General features: G+C 38.2%; 1 protein-coding gene across 46 annotated transcripts in view; it reads left to right on the forward strand.

The window, feature by feature from the left end:
* The window catches only part of LOC109482980 (mucin-2-like), a 33,452-nt gene extending 11,520 nt beyond the window's left edge, over positions 1–21,932 (forward strand). For 3 of the 46 annotated variants that reach the window (XM_019785887.1, XM_019785896.1, XM_019785888.1), the window contains 24 exons: positions 3,670–3,864; positions 5,817–5,963; positions 7,530–7,676; positions 8,180–8,404; positions 11,166–11,288; positions 11,755–12,291; positions 12,521–12,667; positions 13,175–13,477; positions 13,712–13,864; positions 14,498–14,620; positions 15,511–15,708; positions 15,895–16,044; positions 16,511–16,708; positions 16,892–17,041; positions 17,537–17,728; positions 18,532–18,729; positions 18,913–19,062; positions 19,525–19,722; positions 19,940–20,137; positions 20,357–20,554; positions 20,735–20,884; positions 21,014–21,103; positions 21,296–21,490; positions 21,766–21,932. In XM_019785887.1, the coding sequence (XP_019641446.1) occupies positions 3,670–3,864; positions 5,817–5,963; positions 7,530–7,676; positions 8,180–8,404; positions 11,166–11,288; positions 11,755–12,291; positions 12,521–12,667; positions 13,175–13,477; positions 13,712–13,864; positions 14,498–14,620; positions 15,511–15,708; positions 15,895–16,044; positions 16,511–16,708; positions 16,892–17,041; positions 17,537–17,728; positions 18,532–18,729; positions 18,913–19,062; positions 19,525–19,722; positions 19,940–20,137; positions 20,357–20,554; positions 20,735–20,884; positions 21,014–21,103; positions 21,296–21,490; positions 21,766–21,927 (4,527 nt within the window). In that variant the 3' untranslated portion in view covers positions 21,928–21,932. Of the gene's footprint in view, positions 1–3,669; positions 3,865–5,816; positions 5,964–7,529; positions 7,677–8,179; positions 8,405–8,632; positions 8,786–9,416; positions 9,540–10,423; positions 10,622–10,808; positions 10,959–11,165; positions 11,289–11,754; positions 12,292–12,520; positions 12,668–13,174; positions 13,478–13,711; positions 13,865–14,497; positions 14,621–15,510; positions 15,709–15,894; positions 16,045–16,510; positions 16,709–16,891; positions 17,042–17,536; positions 17,729–17,913; positions 18,064–18,531; positions 18,730–18,912; positions 19,063–19,524; positions 19,723–19,939; positions 20,138–20,356; positions 20,555–20,734; positions 20,885–21,013; positions 21,104–21,295; positions 21,491–21,765 lie in introns of those variants that run through there. The other 43 variants (XM_019785921.1, XM_019785924.1, XM_019785895.1 and 40 more) reach the window with 42 other exon arrangements.
* The last annotated feature ends 64 nt before the right edge of the window (positions 21,933–21,996 follow it).

The raw sequence follows: 21,996 nt of genomic DNA on the forward strand, positions 1-21,996 counted from the left end.
CACCTAGAACGGTATAACGACAAAATAGCTATCAAAGATCATCAAAATTACCCAGATCCCGTTAAACTGTTCTTTACATCTTCATAACTGTTTTTATCTGGGAGCCTTGGTTTTATTTACAACCTGTCGAAATCATTCAAGAATGACTTTATGACTGCAATGCATGTCTGTGATCTTAACAACGCAATTAACATAAACATCCTTCTTCTTCCTTATTCGATATAGAGACAAACTACATTAAGCACAAGTCATCTAACAACAAATGCTATAATTTTAAACAACACAACTGACAAATACACGCCAATAACCACACAGCCAAGTACAATACCGACAATGCTACGGACGACTCAACCACTTCATACGGTAAAACAACAACTTCTACACAAACTTGAACGTATATTAGAAATACCCAACTGTTCTTCTGTTCTTGATCGTTTTATTACATTTTTTCTTTCATTGTCATGAAATTCTTCTAAAATGAGTTTGAGCAACATCTCCTATTATTCCAAAAAGCAAACGACAAACAAAATTGCATATTTTTCCACATCTCATGTAGACACATGCTAGATTGCGTACAGATTCTCGAACAACAATGCCACCAACTGTTCTACCTACACATACGACAACCGACGAATCCACGCATATGGCCACACAGCCAACAACGTTATCGACAACACCACAGACAACACAACGTACCTCTACGGTAAAGCAGGAAAAACAGTCTTATCCTCTGTGTCTTCAAACTAGCCTTCTAAATCTTTCTATCATGACGCATTACTACAGCTCACGTGTGCGGTCTACACAGTGCATATGGCACAAACATCATTTTTTCTTGCTTATTAAATATAGATGGAGAGTACATTAAGCACGAGTAATAAAACTACAAGACCCACACCTGTTCTGACAACGCAAAGAACAACCGACGAATCTACACTAGTAACCTCACGTCCAGTTACAGTATTGACAACGCTAAGTACAACACAAGAACCTACTACGGTAAAGCAACAAAACAGACTTGAAATGTTATAAACATTCCTTTCTTGACGATTTCTTAACAATTTCCTTCTGCGGTTTTTCCGAATTCTTCTAATATGACATCGACAATGCTAATTACAACTCAACCTACTACTACGGTAAAACAACAAAACAGACATTAACTTCCATTAAACGTTGCTGTTTAAACTTTTCTTGGCTGTTTCCCTCTTGCGATCTTTCAAAAATCTTCTAACATGAATACTATAGAACTACATCTTTTGTCTGCGACAAAAATATCGCAAAAGACACAAACGCCGTTTTTTTTTTAAATTTGACGCAGACAAAGACTACATTAAGCACAAGTGATATAACAGCAATACCCACATCTATTCTGACAACGCAGAGGACACCCAACCAATCCACACTGGTGACCACACAACTAACAACACTATCGACAACGCAAAGGACAACTCAACCCCCTAGTACTGTAAGGCAACAAAATACACTGGAAAACACATATACCCACTTCTTTTCAACTTTTCTTGATGGTTTAGTCACTGTCCTCTTTTACTTTCATTCAAGATTCCCTAAACATGAGATTTTATTACTTTTAAAGCCAAGGTTATGACATACATGGCAAAAGACACAAACGTTGCTCTTCTTCCCTTTTGATGCAGACACAGACTACATTAAGTAGAAGTACAGACTTGAACTGTTTGATCAAAACTAAAAAAAGTCCTATTCATTTCAAACTTGTCTTCACAGTTTCTTCACTGCAGCTGTTTCTTTCAAGATTGTTCAAGAACCTACAAAGCTATTCTAACATGAGTGTTAATTCCAACTTTTGTCTAATAGTATGATTATAACATCAAAAAATGCACGAGCGTCATTCTTTTCTATCATGATAAAGCATACGGCACAAACATCAGTTCTCGTCTTTACTCCATTCAGATGGAAAGTACTTTAAGCACAAGTCATAAAACAACAATACCCACAACAGTTCTGACAACACAAAGCACAACAGACAAATCGACCCTAGTCACCACACAGTCCAGTACAGTATCGACAAGGCGACGAACAACTCAACCACCTACAACGGTAATACTACAAAACAGACTTGAAAATTTTATGACTGTTTTATTTCCTAGCTGCCCGACTCCTTATGACTTTTAACTGATGCTCTTGTTTTACAATCCTAAGGACGTAATTGATGTATACATGGTTCTTTTTCTGAATTCAATGCAGAGACAAACTACATTAAGTACAAGTTATAAAACGACATTGCCTACAACTGTTGAAACTTCACACAAGACAACTGACGAATCCACACTCATGACCACACAGTCAACCACGTTATCGACAACCGTCGAATCCACTCTCATGACTACACAGCCAACCACAATATCAACAACCGACGAATCCACACAAGTGACCACACACCTAAGTACATTAATGACAACACTACGGACAACACAGCCTACCACTACGGTAAGACAGAAAAACAATCTAAATACATTATCAAAACATTCTTGTCAATTAAGCTTTCTTTTTTCTGTGGTTTGGTCTTCTTTATAGTCTTTGAAATCTTTGTCACATGGCGTTTTACTAAAGCTCATGTTTACAATAAAGACTGCGCATATGGCACAAACATCACTTCCCCTCTTTACTCCATGCAGATGGAGAGTACTTTAAGCACAACTCAAAAGACAACAATACCCACAACAGTTCTGACAACACATAGAACAACAGACAAATCGACCCTAGTCACCACACAGTCCAGTACAGTATCGACATCGCGACGAACAACTCAACCACCTTTAACGGTAATACTACAAAACAGATTCGGAAATTTTATAACTGTTTTATTTCCTAGCTGCCCGACTCCTTATAAATTTTAACTGAAGCTCTTGTTTTAAAATCCTAAGAACGTAATTGACGTATACATGGTTCTTTTTCTGAATTCAATGCAGAGACAAACTACATTAAGTACAAGTTATAAAACGACATTGCCTACAACTGTTGAAACTTCACACAAGACAACTGACGAATCCACACTCATGACCACACAGTCAACCACGTTATCGACAACCGTCGAATCCACTCTCATGACTACACAGCCAACCACAATATCAACAACCGACGAATCTACACAAGTGACCACACACCCAACTACATTAATGACAACACTACGGACAACACAGCCTACCACTACGGTAAGACAGAAAAACAATCTAAATACATTATCAAAACATTCTTCTCAATTAGCTTTCTTTTTGCTGTGGTTTGGTCTTCTTTATAGTCTTTGAAATCTTTGTCACATGGCGTTTTACTAAAGCTCATGTTTACAATAAAGACTGCGCATATGGCACAAACATCACTTCCCCTCTTTACTCCATGCAGATGGAGAGTACTTTAAGCACAAGTCATAAAACAACAATACCCACAACACTTCTGACAACACATAGCAGAACAGACAAATCGACCCTAGTCACCACACAGTCCAGTACAGTATCGACACCGCGACGAACAACTCAACCATTTACAATGGTAATACTACAAAACAGACTTGGAAATTTTATAACTGTTTTATTTCCTAGCTGCCCGACTCCTTATGACTTTTAACTGAAGCTCTTGTTTAACAATCCTAAGAACGCAATTGACGTATACATGGTTCTTTTTCTGAATTCAATGCAGAGACAAACTACATTACGTACAAGTTATAAAACGACATTGCCTACAACTGTTATAACTTCACACCAGACAAGTGACGAATCCACACTCATGACTACACAGCCAACCACAATATCGACAACTGACGAATCCTCACAAGTGACCACACACCCAACTACATTAATGACAACACTACGGACAACACAGCCTACCACTACGGTAAGACAGAAAAACAATCTAAATACATTATCAACACATTCTTCTCAATTAAGCTTTCTTTTTGCTGTGGTTTGGTCTTCTTTATAGTCTTTGAAATCTTTGTCACATGGCGTTTTACTAAAGCTCATGTTTACGATAAAGACTGCGCATTTGGCACAAACATCACTTCCCCTCTTTACTCCATGCAGATGGAGAGTACTTTAAGCACAAGTCATAAAACAACAATACCCACAACAGTTCTGACAACACAAAGCACAACAGACAAATCGACCCTAGTCACCACACAGTCCAGTACAGTATCGACACCGCGACGAACAACTCAACCACCTACAACGGTAATACTACAAAACAGACTTGGAAATTTTATAACTGTTTTATTCCCTATAGCTGCCCGACTCCTTGTGACTTTTAACTGAAGCTCTTGTTTTACCATCCTAAGGACGTAATTGACGTATACATGGTTCTTTTTCTGAATTCAATGCAGAGACAAACTACATTAAGTACAAGTTATAAAACGACATTGCCTACAACTGTTGAAACTTCACACAAGACAACTGACGAATCCACACTCATGACCACACAGTCAACCACGTTATCGACAACCGTCGAATCCACTCTCATGACTACACAGCCAACCACAATATCAACAACCGACGAATCCTCACAAGTGACCACACACCCAAGTACATTAATGACAATACTACGGACAACACAGCCTACCACTACGGTAAGACAGAAAAACAATCTAAATACATTATCAAAACATTCTTCTCAATTAAGCTTTCTTTTTGCTGTGGTTTGGTCTTCTTTATAGTCTTTCAAATCTTTGTCACATGGCGTTTTACTAAAGCTCATGTTTACAATAAAGACTGCGCATATGGCACAAACATCACTTCCCCTCTTTACTTCATGCAGATGGAGAGTACTTTAAGCACAACTCATGAAACAACAATACCCACAACAGTTCTGACAACACATAGCACAACAGACAAATCGACCCTACTCACCACACAGTCCAGTACAGTATCGACAACGCGACGAACAACTCAACCACCTACAACGGTAAAACTACAAAACAGATTTGGAAATTTTATAACTGTTTTATTTCCTAGCTGCCCGACTCCTTATGAATTTTAACTGAAGCTCTTGTTTAACAATCCTAAGAACGTAATTGACGTATACATGGTTCTTTTTCTGAATTCAATGCAGAGACAAACTACATTAAGTACAAGTTATAAAACGACATTGCCTACAACTGTTGAAACTTCACACAAAACAACTGACGAATCCACACTCATGAACACACAGTCAACCACGTTATCGACAACCGACGAATCCACACTAGTGACCACACAGCCAACTACATTAATAACAACGCTACGGACAACACAGCCTACCATTACGGTAAAACGGAAAAACAATCTAAATACATTATCAAAACGTTGTCCCCAATTAAGCTTTATTTTCCTGGGGTCTTTGTCTTCTTTATAGTCTTTCAAATCTTTGTCAAAAAGTCTTTTTTTTTAATTCTTTCTTGACGGTTATTTACTGTTATTTTTACTTCCATTTTTTACTTTTACAAGACAAAGAACACAAATGTTTCACTACTGACGCAGACACAGATTACATTAAGTACATCTTTTAAAACAACAAGGCCTACAACTTTTCAGACAACGCAGAGGTCAACCGATGACTCCACACTAGTAACCACACGTCCAACTATAGTATTAACCACGCTAAGTACAACACAACCAGCTACTACGGTAAAGCAACCAAGCAGACTTGAACTGCCATGAAACATATAATGATTGCTTTTTAAACTTTTATTGACGATTGTTTTTTTACTGTTGCCTTTCGCGATCTTTCAACATTCCTCTTACATGACTTTTAACTACATCTTTTATATCTGTGCCAATAATATCGCAACGTCGGTCTTTTTTAATTTGAAGCAGACACTGACTACACTAAACACAAGTGATAGAGCAACAATACCCACAACTTTTCTGACAACACAGAGGACAACTGACGAATCCACACTGGTGACCACACGTCCAACTACAGGGTCGACATCGCTAATTACAACTCATCCGACTACTACGGTAAAGCAAAACAACAGATATGAACTTCCATTAAGTGTTGCTTTTTAAACTTTTCTTAGCTGTTTCCCTCTTGCGATCTTTTAAAACTCTTTTAACATCTATATTAAGTACATCTTTTGTCTGTGAGAAAAATATCGCAAAAGACACAAACGTCGGTATTTTTTTTAATTTGACACAGACACTGGCTACACTAAGCATAAGTCATAGAACAACAATACCCAAAACGTTTCTGACGACACAGAAAACCGAAAAATCCACACTAATTACCACACGTCCAACTACAGTATTAAGAACTCAACCCCCTCGTAGTGTTAGGCAATAGACTGGAATTGTTTTGAAAACACACACTTTTTCCAGCATATCTTGACAGTTTAGTCACTGTCCTCTTTTACTTTCAATCAAGACTCCTTAAACATGAGATCTTATTACTTTTAGAGCCAAGATTATGACATGGCAAAAGACACAAACGTTGTTCTCCTTCCATTTTGACGCAGACACAGACTACATTAAGTACAAGTCTAAGAACAACAAGACTTACCACGGATTTAACAACAGCCCAGACGACCCCAACTCCTACCTCTGAGCCTCTAACATCTAAGTTGACGACAATACCGACCACAAAGGATCCTACGACTTTAAATACAGATTCAATAACAATACATTCGACGTCAAACCCTACAACAGTTCTCAAAACAACAGCTACCACGGATTTTACAACGATAGAGACGACACCAACACCTACCGCAGTTCCCGAAACAACAGTTACCACAGATTTAACAACGTCTCAGACGACCCCAAACCTTACAACAGAACCAAAAACAACAGCAGTTACCACTGACATTACAGCAATCAATACAACTGTGCCCCGAACAACAATCTTAACGACACTCAAAAGTACACACAAAACAACAATCCCGACCACGAAAGATCCAACTACTCATCCACGAACAACAATCTTAACCACACTCAAAAGCACACACAAAACAACAATCCCGACCACGAAAGATCCAACTACTCATCCACGAACAACAATCTTAACGACACTCAAAAGTACACACAAAACAACAATCCCGACTTTGAAAGATCCAACTACTCATCCACGAACAACAATCTTAACCACACTCAAAAGCACACACAAAACAACAATCCCGACCACGAAAGATCCAACTACACATCTACGAACAACAATCTTAACGACACTCAAAAGTACACACAAAACAACAATCCCGACCACGAAAGATCCAACCACTCATCCACGAACAACGGATTTAACAAACCAGACGACCTTACTGACAACAAATAATCCTACCACAAAATCGACGACCGACCGAACGACGGTAAGGAGGATTGTTGTACTGATAATTATCATATAACGGTGTGCTAGGTTAGACTATCATTAATATCCTTCACCTACTACGGTTGACTACCAGACTTAACAACAACTTCTTAAAGACTCCCTTCTGTGATCCTTCAAAATTCTTCTTACATGACTATTAACTCCATCTTTTGTCTGTGACCATAATTTCGCGAAATAAACAAATGTCGGTGTTTTTTAATTTGACGTAGACAAAGACTACATTAAGTACAAGTCTTAAAACAACAAGGCACACAACTAGTTTGACAACGCAGAGAACAACCGACGAATCTACACTAGTAACCACACGTCCAACTACAGTATCGACCACGCTAAGTACAACACAAGAACCTACTACGGTAAAGCACCAGAACAAACTTAGACTTCCATATAACACATTGCCTTCAAAACTTTATTAAACGGTTTATGGACTTTTGCCTGCTGCGACCATTCAAAAATTCTTCTAACATGACTATTAACTGCATCTTTCGTCTGTGACAATGATATCGCAAAAGACACAAACGACGGTCGCAGGCGCCTACTATATTAAGTAAAAATCATAAAACAACAATGCCCACAACTATTGATCTTACAATGCAAAGGAGAACCGATGAATAATGAGTAGTATAATATGATATATAGAATTATATATGACATGTATAATAATATATTGAGTATTTTTTCTTTATTCTATTTAGATACAGAGTACAATATTTATAACTAATATGAGTATTAACTCGGATTTTGTTTGTGACCATAATTTCACCGAATTCTTCTAACGTAAGTTTTATCTATACATCTAATATCTACTATTATCCAATTAAAAGGACACAAATGTTGTGTTTTTCCACTTATTATCCAGAAACAGACTACAATGCCTCCAACAGTTCTACCCACAGAAGAGAGAACAAACGAAACAACTGTGCCCCCAACAACAATCTTAACGACACTCAAAAGTACACACATAACAACAATCCCGACCACGAAAGATCCAACCACTCATCCACGAACAACGGATTTAACAAACCAGACGACCTTACTGACAACAAATAATCCTACCACAAAATCGACGACCGACCGAACTACGGTAAGGAGGATTGTTGTACTGATAATTATCATATAACGGTGTGCTAGGTTAGACTATCAATAATATCCTTCACCTACTACGGTTGACTACCAGACTTAACAACAACTTCTTAAAGACTCCCTTCTGTGATCCTTCAAAATTCTTCTTACATGACTATTAACTCCATCTTTTGTCTGTGACCATAATTTCGCGAAATAAACAAATGTCGGTCTTTTATAATTGACGTAGACAAAGACTACATTAAGTACAACTACAAGTCTTAAAACAGCAAGGCATACAACTAGTTTGACAACGCAGAGAACAACCGACGAATCTACACTAGTAACCACACGTCCAACTACAGTATCGACCACGCTAAGTACAACACAAGAACCTACTACGGTAAAGCAACAAAACAGAATTGAACTGCTATAAAACATTCCTTTCTTGACGATTTCTTAACGATTTCCTTCTGCGATCTTCCGAATTCTTCTAATATGACTATGAACTACATCTTTTGTCTGTGACCTAATATCGCTAAATGAACAAAATTCGTCCTTTATAGAATTTGACGCATACAAAGACTACATTAAGTACAAGTCTTAAAACAAAATGCCAACAACTTTATTGACAACACAGAGAACGACCGACGAATTCACACTAGTAGTAGTAACCACACGTCCAACTACAGTATTGACCACGCTAAATACAACACAAGAACTTACCACGGTAAAACACCAGAACAAACTTAGACTTCCATATAACACATTGCCTTGAAAACTTTTATTAAACGGTTTATTGACTTTTGCCTGCTGCGACCATTCAAATATTCTTCCAACATGACTATTAACTGCATCTTTTGTCTGTGACAATGATATCGCAAAAGACACAAACCCCAGGCGCAGACACCTAACTCGGATTTTGTTGTGACCATAATTTCACCGAATTCCGTAAGTTTTATCTATACATGTAATATCTACTATTATACAATCAGAAAGGACGCAAATGTTGTGTTTCCCCACTTATTATCCAGAAACAGACTACAATGCCCCCAACAGTCCTACCCACAGAAGAGAGGACTAACGAAACCACATCGTTTACCACACAGCCAACGACACCATTCACAACGCTACGGACAACACAGCGTACCACATCGGTAAAACATCAAAAGAAAGTTAAATTATGATCTAAGTAAAATTGTCTTAAGTCTTCTTTCTTTCTTCTGTCTTTAAGCTTCTGTCTTCAAAGTTCCTTAGAATGATGTTTCAAAGTGCAACAGCTCAAGTGTACATGCGAACATAGCAGCAGACCAGAGATGTCCCCAAGTTGTCCCAGAAATCTTCTTTCCGAGTTTCGACTGCATCTTATGTTATCCTAACAGAAAAGACATGAAAGTTCTTTTTCAACTTTTAATGTTGACGAAGACTATATTAAGTACAAGTCTTAGTACAATGCCTCAAAATGTTCTGACTACACACGTGCACAGCACGAGTCACGAATCCACACTCATGATCACACCGGCATCGCAAACATAGCCTATTACTAAGGTAAAGCAACAAAACAAACTTAAACTATTGCCCAATTTATTTACAGTCGTCTTTGTCTTTATCCTAGCCTTTGAAATCCTTTCGGTATGACGTTTCAACTTGCTACAACTCATCAGTATAATCAACGAACATGGCGCAAACATGATTTTTTTCCTATCATGAAAGTTCATCTGTGTTGGTAGTTACATGTTTAAAGTTAAAACTTTTGATCCAACACAAAACTTCTCTCACCTAGAGCTTTCGACCAGTCACTCTGGTCTTCCTCAGTAGACTGACCCAGTGAAGCTTGTCACGTGACTTCTTTGAAGTGTGACGTCAACACTGACGTCAACCTTTGGCCCAGTGTTGACGTTACACTTCAAAGAAGCCACAAGCTTCACTGGGTCAGTCTACTGAGGAAGACCAGAGTGACTGGTCTCTAGGTGAGAGAAGTTTTGTGTTGGATCAAAAGTTTTAACTTTAAACATGATTTTGTCCTCTTTATTCCATGCAGATGCAAAGTTCGTTAAGAACAAGCCATAAATCAACGATGTCCACAATTATTCCAACTTCACGAAAGACAACTGATGAATCTACACTCATGCCCACAACTGAACTGACTACGCTTGGGACAACCGACCAATCTACACAAGCAACCACACAGCCAACTACAGTATCAACAACGCTACGGACGACTCAACTACCTACTACGGTAAAGCTAGCAACAAAAAGAATTAAAGTGCTTTTAAAACCGTCTCCTTTTAAGCTCCTGTTCACGGCTTGATTTTGAAGAACCAAAAAAAATCCTCTTTAATAAGTTTCGACTGCATCTCTTGTTTACAACTATCCAAACGGTATATGATAAAAACATGGACTTCTTTTTCCAACGTTTAATGCAGGAAAAGACTACGTCATTAAGTACAAGTCCTACAACAACGATGTCCCCAACTATTTTACCTACACGAAAGACAACCGACGAATCAACACTAGCGACCACACAACCAACTACAATGTTGACAACACTGAGGACAAGCCAACTACCTACTACGGTAAAGCTAGAAAAAAAGGATTAAGGTGCTTTAAAACCGCCTCTTTTAAAGCNGACCTTACTGAACAACAAATAACTCCCTACCACAAATCGACGACCGACCGAACGACGGTAAGGAGGATTGTTGTACTGATAATTATCATATAACGGTGTGCTAGCTTAGACCAGCTTAACACAAATGTTGTGTTTTTCCCCACTTATCATCCAGAAACAGACTACAATACAACCGACAGTTCTACCCACAGAAGAGAGAACTAACGAAACCACATCGTTTACCACACAGCCAACGACACCATTCACAACGCTACGGACAACACAGCGTACCACATCGGTAAAACATCAAAAGAAAGTTAAATTATGATCTAAGTAGAATTGCACCCAGACGTTGTGCCCTTGGGAAAGGCATTTCCCCCCTCAGTTAGAGGGTTCCTGGACCCTACTAGGGTTTGGGTTGGCGTTAGGAAGAGCATCCAGCCGTAAAAATCTTGTCTCAACAAAAGACTTGTACCTGGTGCAAGCACGTCTAACCCCCGGTTGGGGAAAAATGACGTTAAATTCGGTTTAAAAAAATATGATATATAGAATTATATATGACATGTATAATAATATATTGAGTATTTTTTCTTTATTCTATTTAGGTTCAGAGTACAACATTTTATAACTCATATGACTATTAACTCGGATTTTGTTTGTGACCATAATTCCACCGAATTCTTCTAACGTAAGTTACATCTAATATCTACTATTATCCAATTAAAAAGGACACAAATGTTGTGTTTTTCCCACTTATTATCCAGAAACAGACTACAATGCCTCCAACAGTTCTACCCACAAAAGAGAGAACAAACGAAACAACTGTGCCCCCAACAACAATCTTAACGACACTCAAAAGTACACACAAAACAACAATCCCGACCACGAAAGATCCAACTACTCATCCACGAACAACAATCTTAACGACACTCAAAAGTACACGCAAAACAACAATCCCGACCACGAAAGATCCAACTACTCATCCACGAACAACAATCTTAACGACACTCAAAAGTACACACAAAACAACAATCCCGACCACGAAAGATCCAACTACTCATCCACGAACAACAATCTTAACCACACTCAAAAGCACACACAAAACAACAATCCCGACCACGAAAGATCCAACTACTCATCTACGAACAACAATCTTAACGACACTCAAAAGTACACACAAAACAACAATCCCGACCACGAAAGATCCAACCACTCATCCACGAACAACGGATTTAACAAACCAGACGACCTTACTGACAACAAATAATCCTACCACAAAATCGACGACCGACCGAACGACGGTAAGGAGGATTGTTGTACTGATAATTATCATATAACGGTGTGCTAGGTTAGACTATCATTAATATCCTTCACCTACTACGGTTGACTACCAGACTTAACAACAACTTCTTAAAGACTCCCTTCTGTGATCCTTCAAAATTCTTCTTACATGACTATTAACTCCATCTTTTGTCTGTGACCATAATTTCGCGAAATAAACAAATGTCGGTGTTTTTTAATTTGACGTAGACAAAGACTACATTAAGTACAAGTCTTAAAACAACAAGGCACACAACTAGTTTGACAACGCAGAGAACAACCGACGAATCTACACTAGTAACCACACGTCCAACTACAGTATCGACCACGCTAAGTACAACACAAGAACCTACTACGGTAAAGCACCAGAACAAACTTAGACTTCCATATAACACATTGCCTTCAAAACTTTTATTAAACGGTTTATGGACTTTTGCCTGCTGCGACCATTCAAAAATTCTTCTAACATGACTATTAACTGCATCTTTCGTCTGTGACAATGATATCGCAAAAGACACAAACGACGGTCGCAGGCGCCTACTATATTAAGTAAAAATCATAAAACAACAATGCCCACAACTATTGATCTTACAATGCAAAGGAGAACCGATGAATAATGAGTAGTATAATATGATATATAGAATTATATATGACATGTATAATAATATATTGAGTATTTTTTCTTTATTCTATTTAGATACAGAGTACAATATTTTATAACTAATATGAGTATTAACTCGGATTTTGTTTGTGACCATAATTTCACCGAATTCTTCTAACGTAAGTTTTATCTATACATCTAATATCTACTATTATCCAATTAAAAAGGACACAAATGTTGTGTTTTTTCCACTTATTATCCAGAAACAGACTACAATGCCTCCAACAGTTCTACCCACAGAAGAGAGAACAAACGAAACAACTGTGCCCCCAACAACAATCTTAACGACACTCAAAAGTACACACATAACAACAATCCCGACCACGAAAGATCCAACCACTCATCCACGAACAACAATCTTAACGACACTCAAAAGTACACGCAAAACAACAATCCCAACCACGAAAGATCCAACCACTCATCCACGAACAACGGATTTAACAAACCAGACGACCTTACTGACAACAAATAATCCTACCACAAAATCGACGACCGACCGAACGACGGTAAGGAGGATTGTTGTACTGATAATTATCATATAACGGTGTGCTAGTTTAGACTATCATTAATATCCTTCACCTACTACGGTTGACTACCACACTTAACAACAACTTCTTAAAGACTCCCTTCTGTGATCCTTCAAAATTCTTCTTACATGACTATTAACTCCATCTTTTGTCTGTGACCATAATTTCGCGAAATAAACAAATGTCGGTTCTTTTTTTTTAATTTGTACGTAGACAAAGACTACATTAAGTACAACTACAAGTCTTAAAACAACAAGGCATACAACTAGTTTGACAACGCAGAGAACAACCGACGAATCTACACTAGTAACCACACGTCCAACTACAGTATTGACCACGCTAAGTACAACACAAGAACCTACTACGGTAAAGCAACAAAACAGACTTGAACTGCTATAAAACATTCCTTTCTTGACGATTTCTTAACGATTTCCTTCTGCGATCTTCCGAATTCTTCTAATATGACTATTAAGTACATCTTTTGTCTGTGACCTAATATCGCTAAATGAACAAAATTCGTCCTTTATAGAATTTGACGCATACAAAGACTACATTAAGTACAAGTCTTAAAACAAAAATGCCAACAACTTTATTGACAACACAGAGAACGACCGACGAATTCACACTAGTAGTAGTAACCACACGTCCAACTACAGTATTGGCCACGCTAAGTACAACACAAGAACTTACCACGGTAAAGCACCAGAACAAACTTAGACTTCCATATAACACATTGCCTTCAAAACTTTTATTAAACGGTTTATGGACTTTTGCCTGCTGCGACCATTCAAAAATTCTTCTAACATGACTATTAACTGCATCTTTTGTCTGTGACAATGATATCGCAAAAGACACAAACCCCAGGCGCAGACACCTGACTCGGATTTTGTTTGTGACCATAATTTCACCGAATTCCGTAAGTTTTATCTATACATGTAATATCTACTATTATACAATCAGAAAGGACGCAAATGTTGTGTTTCCCCACTTATTATCCAGAAACAGACTACAATGCCCCCAACAGTCCTACCCACAGAAGAGAGGACTAACGAAACCACATCGTTTACCACAGAGCCAACGACACCATTCACAACGCTACGGACAACACAGCGTACCACATCGGTAAAACATCAAAAGAAAGTTAAATTATGATCTAAGTAAAATTGTCTAAGTTTTCTTTCTTTCTTCTGTCTTTAAGCTTCTGTCTTCAAAGTTCCTTAGAATGATGTTTCAAAGTGCAACAGCTCAAGTGTACATGCGAACATAGCAGCAGACCAGAGATGTCCCCAAGTTGTCCCAGAAATCTTCTTTCCGAGTTTCGACTGCATCTTATGTTATCCTAACAGAAAAGACATGAAAGTTCTTTTTTCAACTTTTAATGTTGACGAAGACTATATTAAGTACAAGTCTTAGTACAATGCCTCAAAATGTTTTGACTACACACGTGCACAGCACGAGTCACGAATCCACACTCATGATCACACCGGCATCGCAAACATAGCCTATTACTTAGGTAAAGCAACAAAACAAACTTAAACTATTGCCCAATTTATTTACAGTCGTCTTTGTCTTTATCCTAGCCTTTGAAATCCTTTCGGTATGACGTTTCAACTTGCTACAACTCACCAGTATAATCAACGAACATGGCGCAAACATGATTTTTTTTCCTATCATGAAAGTTCATCTGTGTTGGTAGTTACATGTTTAAAGTTAAACTTTTGATCCAACACAAAACTTCTCTCACCTAGAGCTTTCGACCAGTCACTCTGGTCTTCCTCAGTAGACTGACCCAGTGAAGCTTGTCACGTGGCTTCTTTGAAGTGTGACGTCAACACTGACGTCAACCTTTGGCCCAGTGTTGACGTTACACTTCAACCACGTGACAAGCTTCACTGGGTCAGTCTACTAAGGAAGACCAGAGTGACTGGTCGAAAGCTCTAGGTGAGAGAATTTTTGTGTTTGATCAAAAGTTTTAACTTTAAACATGATTTTTTCCTCTTTATTCCATGCAGATGCAAAGTTCGTTAAGTACAAGCCATAAATCAACGATGTCCACAATTATTCCAACTTCACGAAAGACAACTGATGAATCCACACTCATGCCCACAACTGAACTGACTACGCTGAGGACAACCGACCAATCTACACAAGCAACCACACAGCCAACTACAGTATCAACAACGCTACGGACGACTCAACTACCTACTAAGGTAAAGCTAGCAACAAAAAAGAATTAAATTGCTTTTAAAACCGTCTCCTTTTAAGCTCCTGTTCACGGCTTGATTTTGAGAACCAAAAAAATCCTCTTTAATGAGTTTCGACTGCATCTCTTGTTTACAACTATCCAAACGGTATATGATAAAGACATGCACGTCTTTTTCCAACTTTTAATGCAGGAAAAGACTACGTCATTAAGTACAAGTCCTACAACAACGATGTCCCCAACTATTTTACCTACACGAAAGACAACCGACGAATCAACACTAGCGACCACACAACCAACTACAATGTTGACAACGCTGAGGACAAGCCAACAACCTACTACGGTAAAGCTAGAAAAAAAGGATTAAGGTGCTTTCAAAACCACCTCCTTTTAAGCTTTTCCTCACTGTTTCTTCTTAAGTTGTAGAAGATTGTCGACGGCATTATATGTCTACAATAATTCTGACGGATAATACATAAAAGTCTATTTTTCAACTTTTAATGTTGACGAAGACTATATTATTAAAGTCAAAGTCTTAGAACAATGACGACTAGAACTGACTACACGCAAGACGACTGACCACACAGCCAGCAACATTATTAGCAACTGTATGGAAACACAGCCTATTGCTTCGGTAAAGCATCAAAATGATCTGAACCCTTGTCCAAATTAAGCTTTTTATAGTCGTCTTTTTCTCCTTACAAGACGTTAAAATTCTTCTCGCATGACATGTCAAATTGCTACAAAATATAAGTATGATAACAGCTCACACGACACAAACATAAACGTTTCCTCTTTATTTAATGCAGATGCAGAGTGCATTAAGTACAAGTCATAAATCAACGATGTCCACAATTATTCCAACTTCACGAAAGACAACTGATGAATCCACACTCATGCCCACAACTGAACTGACTACGCTGAGGACAACCGACCAATCTACACAAGCAACCACACAGCCAACTACAGTATCGACAACGCTACGGACGACTCAACTACCTACTACGGTAAAGCTAGCAACAAAAAGAATTAAAGTGCTTTAAAAACCGTCTCCTTTTAAGCTCCTCTTCAAGGTTTGCTTTTAAGAACCCCAAAAATCCTCTTTCATGAATTTCAACTGCATCTCTGTCTACAATATTCCAAACGGTACATGATGAAACATGAATGTCTTTTTTCAACTTTTAATGCAGGAAAAGACTACGTCATTGAGCACAAGTATTAGAACAACGATGTCCCCAACTATTTTGCCTACACAGAGGACAACAGACAAATCCACACTAGCGACCACACAGCAAACTACAATGGTGACAACGCTGCGGACAAGCCAACTACCTACTACGGTAAAGCTAGCAAAAACAAGGGATAAGGTGCTTTAAAAACCGCCTCCTTTTAAGCTTCTCGTCACTGTTTCTTTTTAAGTTGTCCCAAAGTTTTGACGGCTTTTATGTCTACAATTATTCCAACGGAAAAGACATCAAAATTTTTTTTCACTTTTAATGTTGACGAAGACTATATTAAGTACAAGTCTTACATCAACAATGACCCCAACTGTTCTGGCTACACACAAGACGACTGACGAATCCACACTGATGACTACACAGGAAGCAACAATCTTGGAAACTCTACGGAAACACAGCCCATTACGTCGGTAAAACAACAGAACGAAGTTTAACTCTTGTCTAAATTAAGCTTGATTTACAGTGGTCTTTGTTTCCTTACTAAGCTTCAGAAACCTTCTGGCATGACATTTCTTCATTGCTACAATTAATAAGTATGATGATATCAGCGCACACGACACAAACATATTTTTTCCTCTTTATTTAATGCGGGTGCAGAGTGCATTCAGTACAAGCCATGAATCAACGATGTCCACAATTATTCCAACTTCACGAAAGACAACTGATGAATCCACACTCATGCCCACAACTGAACTGACTACGCTTGGGACAACCGACCAATCTACACAAGCAACCACACAGCCAACTACAGTATCAACAACGCTACGGACGACCCAACTACCTACTACGGTAAAGCTAGCAACAAAAAAGAATTAAATTGCTTTTAAAACCGTCTCCTTTTAAGCTCCTGTTCACGGCTTGATTTTGAGAACCAAAAAATCCTCTTTAATGAGTTTCGACTGCATCTCTTGTTTACAACTATCCAAACGGTATATGATAAAGACATGGACGTCTTTTTCCAACGTTTAATGCAGGAAAAGACTACGTCATTAAGTACAAGTCCTACAACAACGATGTCCCCAACTATTTTACCTACACGACAGACAACCGACGAATCAACACTAGCGACCACACAACCAACTACAATGTTGACAACACTGAGGACAAGCCAACTACCTACTACGGTAAAGCTAGAAAAAAAAGGATTAAGGTGCTTTAGAAATCGCCTCCTTTTAAGCTTTTCCTCACTGTTTCTTCTTAAGTTGTAGAAGAGTGTCGACGGCATTATATGTCTACAATAATCCTAACGGATAATACATAAAAGTCTTTTTTTCAACTTTTAATGTTGACGAAGACTATATTATTAAAGTCAAAGTCTTAGAACAATGACGACTAGAACTGACTACACGCAAGACGACTGACCACACAGCCAACAACATTATTAGCAACTGTATGGAAAACAGCCTATTGCTTCGGTAAAGCATCGGAACGAACTGAAACCTTTGTCCACATTAAGCCTTTTAATAGTCGTCTTTTTCTCCTTACAAGATTTTAAAATTCTTCTCGCATGACATTTCAAATTGCTACAAAATATAAGTATGATAACAGCTCACACGACACAAACATAAACGTTTCCTCTTTATTTAATGCAGATGCAGAGTGCATTAAGTACAAGTCATAAATCAACGATGTCCACAATTATTCCAACTTCACGAAAGACAACTGATGAATCCACACTCATGCCCACAACTGAACTGACTACGCTTGGAACAACCGACCAGTCTACACAAGCAACCACACAGCCAACTACAGTATCGACAACGCTACGGACGACTCAACTACCTACTACGGTAAAGCTAGCAACAAAAAGAATTAAAGTGCTTTTAAAGCCGTCTCCTTTTAAGCTCCTCTTTAAGGTTTTTATAAGAAACCAAAAAATCCTCTTTAATGAGTTTCGACTGCATCTCTTGTTTACAACTATCCAAACGGTATATGATAAAAACATGGACGTCTTTTTCCAACGTTTAATGCAGGAAAAGACTACGTCATTAAGTACAAGTCCTACAACAACGATGTCCCCAACTATTTTACCTACACGAAAGACAACCGACGAATCAACACTAGCGACCACACAACCAACTACAATGTTGACAACACTGAGGACAAGCCAACTACCTACTACGGTAAAGCTAGAAAAAAAGGATTAAGGTGCCTTAAAACCGCCTCTTTTAAAGCTTTCCCTCACTGTTTCTTTTCAAGTTGTCCCAGAGTGTCGACGGCATTGAATCCACAATAATCCTAACGGATAAAACATAAAAGTCTTTTTTCAACTTTTAATGATGACGAAGACTATATTATTAAAGTCCAAGTCTTAGAACAATGATGACTAGAACTGACTGCACGCAAGACGACTGACCACACAGCCAACAACATTATTAGCAACTGTATGGAAACACAGCCTATTGCTTCGGTAAAGCATCAAAATGATCTGAACCCTTGTCCAAATTAAGCTTTTTATAGTCGTCTTTTTCTCCTTACAAGACGTTAAAATTCTTCTCCCATGACATTTCAAATTGCTACAAAATATGAGTATGATAACAGCTCACACGACACAAACATAAACGTTTCCTCTTTATTTAATGCAGATGCAGAGTGCATTAAGTACAAGCCATAAATCAACGATGTCCACAATTATTCCAACTTCACGAAAGACAACTGATGAATCCACACTCATGCCCACAACTGAACTGACTACGCTGAGGACAACCGACCAATCTACACAAGCAACCACACAGCCAACTACAGTATCGACAACGCTACAGACGACTCAACTACCTACTACGGTAAAGCTAGCAACAAAAAGAATTAAAGTGCTTTAAAACCGTCTCCTTTTAAGCTCCCCTTCAAGGTTTGTTTTTGAGAACCCCCGAAAATCCTCCTTCATGAATTTCAACTGCAAACGGTACATGATAAAAACATGAAAGATTGCTACAACTTACAAGTATGATGATATCAACGCACACGACACAAACATAAACGTTTCCTCTTTATTCAATGCAAATGCAGAGTGCATTAAGTACAAGCCATGAATCAACAAGGTCCACAATTATTTCAACTTCACGAAAGACAACTGATGAATCCACACTCATGCCCACAACTGAACTGACTACGCTGAGGACAACCGACCAATCTACACAAGCAACCACACAGCCAACTACAGTATCGACAACGCTACGGACGACTCAACTACCTACTACGGTAAAGCAAGCAAACAAAAAGAATTAAAGTGCTCTAAAAAACGTCTCCTTTCAAGCTCCTCTTCAAGGTTTGTTTTTGAGAACCCCCAAAAATCCTCCTTCATGAATTTCAACTGCAAACGGTACATGATAAAAACATGAAAGATTGCTACAACTTACAAGTATGATGATATCAACGTACACGACACAAACATAAACGTTTCCTCTTTATTCAATGCAAATGCAGAGTGCATTATGTACAAGCCATGAATCAACAAGGTCCACAATTATTTCAACTTCACGAAAGACAACTGATGAATCCACACTCAAGCCCACAACTGAATTGAATACAATGAGGACAACCGACCAATCCACAAAAGCGACCACACAGTCAACTACAATATTGACAACGCTGCGGACAAGCCAACTACCTACAACGGTAAAGCTAGCAACAAAACAGAATCGAGGTGCTTTAAAATCATCTCCCATTGAGCTTCTTTAAACGGTTTATTTTTAAGATTGAATATTCTTTTATAAGTTTCGGCTGCATCTCTTGTTTACAAATATCCAAACGGTATATGATAAATATATGAACGTCTTTATGCAACTTTTAATGCAGGAACAGACTACGTCATTAAGTACAAGTCTTAGAACAACGATGTCCCCAACTATTTTACCTACACAGAGCACAACCGACAAATCCACACTAGCGACCACACAGCCAACTACAATATTGACAACGCTGCAGACAAGCCAACAACCTACCACGGTAAAGCTTTGAAGCTAGCAAAAAAAATTGAGATGCGTCCTTTATGAATTTCGGCTGTATATCTTGTCTACAATTATTCAAACGGTATATTATAAAGACATTAATGTTTTTTTTCAACTTCTAATGTAGAAACAGACTACGTCATTAACTACGACCCTAGTCACCACACATTCCAGTACATTATCGACAACGCGACGAACAACTCAACCACCTACAACGGTAATACTACAAAACAGAATGGAACTGCTCTTAAAAATACAAAACTCTTTTTAGTTTGCTTCAGACAGTTTGATTATAACTTTCTTTACAAACTGCGCGCCCCCATTCAGCATGAATTGCAACTGATGTTCTTGTTTACGACATTAACAACGTTTTTGACGTATACCTGGTCTTTTTGTTAATTCACTGCAGAGGCAAACGACATTGAGTACAAGTTATAAAACGACAATGCCTACAACTGTTATAACTACACACAAGACAACTGACGAATCCACACTTATGACCACACAGCCAACTACATTATCGACAACCGACAAATCCACACAAGTGACCACAGAGCCCAGTACATTATCAACAACGCGACGAACAACTCAACCACCTACAACGGTAATACTACAAAACAGAATGGAACTCCTCTTAAAAATACAAAACTCTTTTTAGTCTTTTTAGACAATTTCATTATAACTTACAACGGTAAAGCTTTGAGGCTAGCAAAAAAAAATTATATGCTTTAAAAACCGTTTCCTTTTAAGCTCTTCTTCGCGGTTTGTTTTTAAGACCCCCCCCCAATCTTCCATTATGAATTTCGTCTGTATATCTTGTCTACAATTATCCAAACGGTATATTATAAAGACATGAATTTTTTTCAACTTCTAATGTAGGAACAGACTACGTCATTAACTACAAGTCTTAGAACAACGATGTCCCCAACTGTTTTGCCCACTCAGAAGACAACCGACGAATCCACACTAGCGACCACACAGCCAACTACAATATTGACAACGCTGCAGACAAGCCAACAACCTACCACGGTAAAGCTTTGAAGCTAGCAAAAAAAATTGAGATGCTTTAAAAACCGTGTCCTTTAAGGCTCTTCTTCGCGGTTTGTTTTT

The sequence above is a fragment of the Branchiostoma belcheri genome, unplaced genomic scaffold (genome assembly GCF_001625305.1).
Source record: "Branchiostoma belcheri isolate BF01 breed outbred unplaced genomic scaffold, Haploidv18h27 scaffold61, whole genome shotgun sequence".
NCBI classification, from domain to species: domain Eukaryota; kingdom Metazoa; phylum Chordata; class Leptocardii; order Amphioxiformes; family Branchiostomatidae; genus Branchiostoma; species Branchiostoma belcheri.